Genomic DNA, 7,352 nt, shown 5'->3' with positions numbered 1-7,352 from the left:
CAACATGATGGTCAGCAAAGGCAGCCGCAGGCTGTACCTGCTACGAGTATTAAAGAGGCATGGTCTAGACTCTAGTGACTTGACATTAGTGTTCTGTGGATTTATACGACCTATCTTAGAATACGCGTGTCCGGTATGGCACCCAGGAATCACTAGTGCCCAGTCTAGGGCCATAGAGAACGTGCAAAAAAGAGCTTGCCGCATAATTCTTGGTTCCACTTTTGTTAGCTATGACATGGCTCTAGTCCAGTTGTCACTTCCGTCTCTGTGCAACAGACGGCACGAACTCTGTACAAAGTTTGGTACCTCTTTGCTGAGCTCTCCGTCTTTCTCAAAATGGCTACCGCCAAACCGTGTGAGCCTACATGGCAGAAACCTCAGGTCCAAACACCAGATAACACAATTCCACTGTAGAACCTCTAGGTATAGGAAGACTACACTACCATACCTTGTCGACTTGCTTAATATTTCAAAATGCTAGCTTTGAATAAGTCTTGAATGTATACACAGTTATGTTAAAAGTAATTATTGTTATTTTTAGAATGTGTTGAATTATGCACTTCTATTGTTTTTCATTTTAATTGTAATATGTGTAAAACATACTGCAATTCAGCCGAAAGATATAAAGGCTGCCATTGTATGTTATTGCATGTCGCATGACGCGAAAAATAAACCATTCATTATTATTATTATTATGGTATTATATGTAGGACCAAGGTAGGATTATAAACTAGGTAATTGTTGTATAGGCCTTACGAAAGTCGCCGTACTTTTGTTGTTTCAATTAAATATTTCCGTGTAAAAACATAGATACTTCTTGTTATTCTTGTAAGTAACGTGAAATTATATTTCTTTGAATGATGTACAGCTGTTTAATATGGTTTCACATCCCCTATTAACACTACAATAAGGGTGTGCTTTATTCAGTTCCTCACTACTTCGCCAGAGGTCTCTGCTAATTGACCCTCTCAAAATTCTATGAAACCGGCGAGGGGAGGACGATAGTAGAATCACATGGGGAGGGAGATAACTTATCTTACATAAAGTTCTATACGTAATAAATATTACTTAACGGAAACTTATATACATAAAAGGAAATTTAGTTATTTTGTTTGAGGTGATCACAGATAAATATGCATAAATGTCAAGTACGCCCCCTTTGTGTTGAACTCGTCTAAATTGTGACGTCATCAACCCGGAAGTCAATCACCTCGCGTCTGTTTTCGTGATGGCGTGCCTCTAGGGTTCGGTCCCGCCTTTTCTGTTTTGGTTTGTATCTGTGCAGATAAAAAAACACAATAGCCCGATGTCTGGGATAGAACTGAAGCCTGTGGAGGGCGGCAGTCCCATTTTGCTCCCGCTTGGCGAGACTATCGTCGGGAGGGGGCCATTTCTGGGGGTGAGCTCCCTTCTTCTTCTTTTTGACCTCATTAACATCTGTATGCATTATGCCCTGCTGTGCACTTGACCTATCTCGGTTGGGGTTTGGTAAACAATTATTAGGGAGGCTAATCCTGGTGCACTAAACCTCTAGTTCCCATAAATGCACGTAGTCACGACCTAGCACGGCATCCGATTAAAATTAAATGTGTAACGTTAGTTGATTAAGGTAAAGATGAAGTCACATGACAATTTGCGCAGTTAAAGGAGCACTGAACTCAAGAAGAGGGTGTTTATGTTCTAGTAGATAATTATTTTATGAAGTATTGAAAAGATGCGTGCTACCTCACAGTATGGTCAAGTACTCACTTATCCTGCACGCAGCAAGATGTGTTCTACTAAACTCCCCTACTAAAGTACTGGCTACTAAATCACAAGCAATCTCAGCCTATGGCTGAATACAGCACTGTACTTTGATTTGATGAAATGAGATTCATTACTTTTGAGTAGATTTGATGTCACCATAGGGATGAAAAGCTGTTTGAAAAGCATGTGAAAACTTGCAGTAACCATTTTAGATTTGATATCTCTTGTTTTGGACATGGTCATTATCAATGAGTGATAAGTAAGATCTTGAGGTAGAGAATAAGTGATGTGAGTTTGGGCCCTCTAGCAGCCTTTTTCAAACTGCAGGTGACAACTTTGTTCCGATTGCAACTTTGAATGCACATTGTATAGTTGTCAACAAATCATCATTTCTGTGATTATTGATGAGCACATGTTACTTTGTTAATTATTGAAATAAGCGCGCTCACCGTTTTGAATATATTAAGCATGTGCAGCAATGGGCATGATGGTAACTCACAGGTAAAGGCCTCTGAGACATAAAACACATCTGGACATTGTTGTACAAATTGAGAGTACCATTAACAACTGAGGGGCCTTCACATTTGACATTACCCACAACTCTATCACTATTTGAATTGATGACAAGTCTTCCCCCCCTAGTATCTTCCTGTCTAACTTTGGTTTGTATCTTTCTTACAAGGTTACAGACAAGCGTGTGTCCAGGTCTCATGGCATCCTGGATGTGTCCAGTGGGCAGCTGAAGCTCAAACCAGTGAGTAACAATTCACGACTTGCACACTTCCCAAAATGCACAGCGCCAGGGTTACGGATATCGTGACCTTTGAGGTCATCGGCCGAAACCAACTAACAGCTACAGTGGTGACGTGCTGGCTAGTAAAATTCTCAGCTCTAATAATAGTAGTACTATATTTGTCGTACAACTCATTAGTTTATATGCTTTGCCGCCGTCGTACTGAAGGTTTTAGCTGGTTTCACCCTGGTTTCGCACCCTGGGCAAGGGTGGTAACATCCATATCCGTAACCCTGGCACTGTGAATTATGGGAAGTGTGCAAGATATGTCATCTGCTACAGTGTTTCCCCACATTAACGATGTGCTACATTGAAATGCAAAGATGTCTGTATTGGCCAGCAAAGACTTTGTTGTTGTTGTTTTATTGATATTAATGTCTAGTTGAGATTTGTTGTTGTTGGCTCAGATTATATTTATTTTACGAAGCTAACTTCAGCAAATGTAGACATGCCAGTCCAAGATGAGTGATGTTTGTAAAAGTGATGCTATTTCTCTGTTCTCCTTGTTTTTACAGATCCATGTCAACCCTTGCTTCTTCAAGTCAGTTGGAGGAGAGAGTCTTCAGCCGTTACCTAAGGACCAGTGGAAGGAGCTGCAGCATGGGGACCAGTTTGCTCTCTTACCAAACGCCTTTGTGTTCGAGGTCATCATCTCAGACACCTTCAGAAAGTCAACAACAGCTAGGTAAGTCCTCCTTTTTTATTAACTCTAGAAGGAGGTTCACCTTTAACAAGGATACTGTGTTTGGTTGTGTTTGTGTGTTCACTGGCACCCATAACTTAAGATCCTTTTGATGGATTTGTACGAATCTTGGCATGTGGGGTGATACATTTTTTTGTATTTGAGGTCCCAAACATGGCGATTTTGGGCCCTCTAGTAGCATTTACAGGTACTGCAGTTTTACAGACCAAAACATGATAAAAGCCGTTATACATAAACTTAGTCACATTTGGGATTGCATATAGTTTTGTTTGTAGTTAATGATACATGTACATTTACTATACATGTTAACATTGTAGAAACAAAACTATAGGAGCTATGTAAGTACAATATACAGTATGCGTAGAACAAAATGCTTTGAAGAAAATTGAAGAAAGACTGATTGCAGCTGCAGAGTTACCAGAATAATTCAATTTGCAGTAGCAGAACACAGTAGACTACTACTGATACCAGGCTTCATATATGTGACACCAGTAACTTTGTTTTCCTCAGCAGTGCTGGCACATACATTGATGAAACTGCCAAAGTGGAAGAAGAAGTTACAAGCCCAGCAAAGCAAGAGAAAGAAGACAGCAAAAGTACCAAGGATCTTCCGATGAGAACTCCCATTAAGGAAGACAAGAAGCCAGAAGACACTGGAGACGATACCCGTAACAATACAGGTAACGGAACAGAACACAAATTATGCCAGAAGCAAAGTAATTCTGGCCAGGGATAGAAAGACATCCCTGCAGCTTAGCTTTCTTTGTTTGCTTCATCATATAATCGGTAAACCGCCTTTTTGGTGTAACAGTCACTCATAAGTTTTGTACTGTCGTACGTACAAGCTGTTTAAGACTTATTACATAATACAGTGATAGGTGTGATGTACTCAAACACGGGACCTCTGGCTTTACGTCTAATCTAAGAGGACCTCCCTAACCAAATGTAACATCATGTTACCAAAAAAAAAATGTAGATACATTATACTCATTTTCACCTGACTCGAGCAAGGAAGTATAGGACCTTTTTTGAAGGTTACAAGATTGTAGCCTGCTATGGATTTGAACCCAGATCAACCTTAATCACAAGACTTGACACCTTTATGTAACCCTGATATAACATCTTTTAACTGATGCACTGTGGCAGAAGATAACATGACCAAATTCTAGGTAGCAGATATCATGCAAGGTTTACTAAACATCATGCATACAAATGTACATGTACATGTTGAGGAATATAATCCTTGATATTTTTGGTACATTAGCTTTAAAGACTGCACTGTTATACACCAATAGATACCATGCTTTGTAGTAAATTGTACCTTGAACAATTGTTGTGCATTAAAGTTATTCATTATAATACAAAACACAGATTATAAGGCATATGAATTCTTTCTTTTATAACTGTACATTTGTGTAATATACTATTTTATTATTTTTATATCCAGAAAACCTCTCCACAACCAATGGAGCTGCAGAAAACCAAGAAGAGAGAAAAAAGCAGCCCAGTCCTGTCATTCCTGATGCGACACCTTCACAGGTAATACATGTACATACTAGTAGGAATGTCCCTGTAGCTCAACTGGTAGCTGCCTCACAGTAGAGCTACTGGTTCCAATTAGGTTGTAACCGGAAGACCCTGGATCTAATGGGAAGGGCATCTTGCTTGGGGCTGCAACCATTTTTCAGAAGGGATGTAAAATGGGGGTCTGTGTTCAAGGAGGTGCCTCAAGCACATGACAGCTGAAGGGCTCTAAGCAACCCCAGCTTGTAAAAAGAATACCCTGCTACTGAAACAGCATGGAAACTTGCTGCTCTATGTGCTCCTAGGCACTACATGGCTCTGAAGGAACGAACAAACGGAAAATATATATAGTATTACTCAATATAGATATTACATATTTCTCTCTCTTTTGAAGATTTAGAGTTAGATATATGACTGACACATGATTGGCATGCAATACCGTGTGATTTTCAATCCAAATAAGAGCCCTTTTGGGAGAAAAGAAAACTAAATTGTCAATCAAACAGTGCCAGTACTCAGTGTTGTTATAAATCATATTGATGTTGTTCATAAATCAGTGTGTAATATAATTTCCTTGAAGAAAGGATCAGAGTTTTTAGAGCTTAAAATGCTTCTGTTTGCATCCCCACTATTTTTGGATGCCCAGTCTATAAATTCTAGTTAAAAGGCAAAGCTTGTGATAACGTTGCATACAGAAAGGGAATTTATGGTCTTCTTTCTGTGACTTATTAACCCCAGAAAGCAAAAACAACACAAGTAGGCGACAGAGAAGTGGCCTTGCCGCTGGACAGAAAACGGAAGCTTCCAGAGTGGATGGAGAGACTTCCACCTGTCGCTGGAACTGAGGGCTCCGCTGATGTGGAGGTCGCAAGTACGCCCTCTAAACGAGGTAAAAAGTGACTGTAGATCTTTTGCCAACAGCGCAGTTCTTCCTTGACTAGGGTCCATTGTAGTGCATGGCAAAAAGTGATGGTTTGCAAGGGTCAAGGGTTGAGTTTACTGTAAACTTTACATTTCTCACTATTTACTGCAAAATGACATTAAATGCTAACATGGCTGAAAGGCATAGGGAGTGGTGTATTTTGGGTGAAAATTGTATTTGGGCTTGAGCCTCACTTCTGTGTATCCATCTGCCTTGAATGTAAAGCGGTTCTTTGACCTCAATGGACATCTGAGGTGTTGCAAAAGTGAGGTATAATTCTTATCTGTTGTTTTTAAAAACGGTATTTGGATATATCAAGTCAACAGTCGGAGGTTTAAAACCGCATTGATTAGTATTGCAGTTTGAAACCACCTCCATTGACTTGATATCACAGACAAAGGTAACCCCACGGATAAAGGCAAACTAGCATTACAAATGCGGCAATTTCCTGCCTACATGTTTCGAAGCAGAGCTGAGTTTCTATGTCATTTGTTGTACAGGTGGCGCTGGACGGGGACGTGGTAGAGGTCGCGGTAGAGGTCGCGGCAGGGGGAGGGGCAGACCCCCACGGGACTTGAGTGGGAGTGAGGGGGAGGAGGCCCCCACCCCAGCAAAGAAGAGGGGTGGTTCTGCGGGCAGGGGGAGGGGCAGGGGAAGGGGGCGGGGTAGGGGACGAAGCAAAGTGAGGGACGTGAGTGAGAGTGAGGAAGAAGACCTGGAAATGGAGGAGGATGAGCCTTCTTCTGTCAGAAGGACCACCAGTAGGACTCCAAAGGTTGGTGGGAGAATACTTCTCAATGAAATTACTTCAATGAAGTTACTTCAATGCCATAACTGTCATTGAATACAGTGTTACATCCATATGTTCCGATTGTCCCGTGTTCCAAAACCCGTCTTCTGATTCCCCTATATTCCAAGCCAACACCCATATGTTTTGACACAGCTATACGTTTCCACAGCCCCTGTGCCTAACCCTAAGCTTAACCCGCGTTCTGTTTAAACTCTAATGATACGTCTGTTGCGAATTTACTATTTATTGTCCTGTTCTTTTTGACAACAGCTGTTATACATAAAAAATTAGTCTCCTTTGTTTAAGTTTCCTTTGTCGTAATCAGTGAAAGATAAGCTCTTCAGTGGGCTAAACTGGTTCGAGATTACAGTTAATTTGCTTCCCCCTTTCTTCCACATGCTTCCATCTGTAGAAGCGAGTTGCTGATGAGGAGTGGGTGATGAGTGGTGAGGAGGAGGAGGAGGAAGAGGAGGAAGACATGTCAGATGATAAGGAGGACAGTGACTGGGAGGAGGAGGAAAAGAAGAGAAAGGTGATGCACAAATTTTAGGCAAAATAAGACTTTTATGCATAATCATTGTACAGCATGTCCAGTTCATTTCAGTTCATCCTTTGAAAAATGGAACCAGGCTATGCGCATGTTCCTGTCCATCATGACAGCGTAGTTTGCCCTCCTGAAGTTTTGTGTACTGGACCTGAGGTGTCAAGAAAGGGCTACCACGTCTGCGATGCTTGACAGGTTTCTGTAGCAGGACCACTCCGGCCATTTAATCATTATGCATCACATGTCCTTCTAGTAGCATCTTCCAGTTGCAGGTGCCCAGCACGTCACCGGAACGTACTGCGCCTGCGCAAACCCTGGTAGTTTGGGGCT

At 41.3% G+C, this 7,352-nt stretch overlaps 1 protein-coding gene across 3 annotated transcripts; it reads left to right on the top strand.

Moving 5' to 3' along the window:
• Positions 1 to 1,163: 1,163 nt before the first annotated feature.
• LOC118408424 (myoneurin-like) lies at positions 1,164 to 7,043 on the top strand. Of its 3 annotated transcripts, none has more exons than XM_035809232.1 (8): positions 1,164 to 1,399; positions 2,429 to 2,500; positions 3,055 to 3,224; positions 3,753 to 3,922; positions 4,690 to 4,781; positions 5,502 to 5,655; positions 6,189 to 6,463; positions 6,891 to 7,043. In XM_035809232.1, the coding sequence occupies exons 1-8, from the start codon at positions 1,307 to 1,309 to the stop codon at positions 7,026 to 7,028; spliced, it is 1,164 nt and encodes a 387-aa protein (XP_035665125.1). In that variant the 5' UTR covers positions 1,164 to 1,306; the 3' UTR covers positions 7,029 to 7,043. The 3 variants fall into 3 exon arrangements, with proteins under 3 accessions (XP_035665125.1, XP_035665128.1, XP_035665126.1); XM_035809235.1 differs by having other exon boundaries at positions 1,165 to 1,399; positions 5,505 to 5,655; XM_035809233.1 differs by having other exon boundaries at positions 1,168 to 1,399; positions 3,756 to 3,922.
• Positions 7,044 to 7,352: the final 309 nt, after the last annotated feature.

Source organism: Branchiostoma floridae, unplaced genomic scaffold (genome assembly GCF_000003815.2).
Source record: "Branchiostoma floridae strain S238N-H82 unplaced genomic scaffold, Bfl_VNyyK Sc7u5tJ_1583, whole genome shotgun sequence".
Classification (NCBI taxonomy): Eukaryota; Metazoa; Chordata; class Leptocardii; order Amphioxiformes; family Branchiostomatidae; genus Branchiostoma; species Branchiostoma floridae.
The sequence above is the reverse complement of the archived record's forward strand: the minus strand, read 5'-3'. Positions and strand labels throughout refer to the sequence as shown.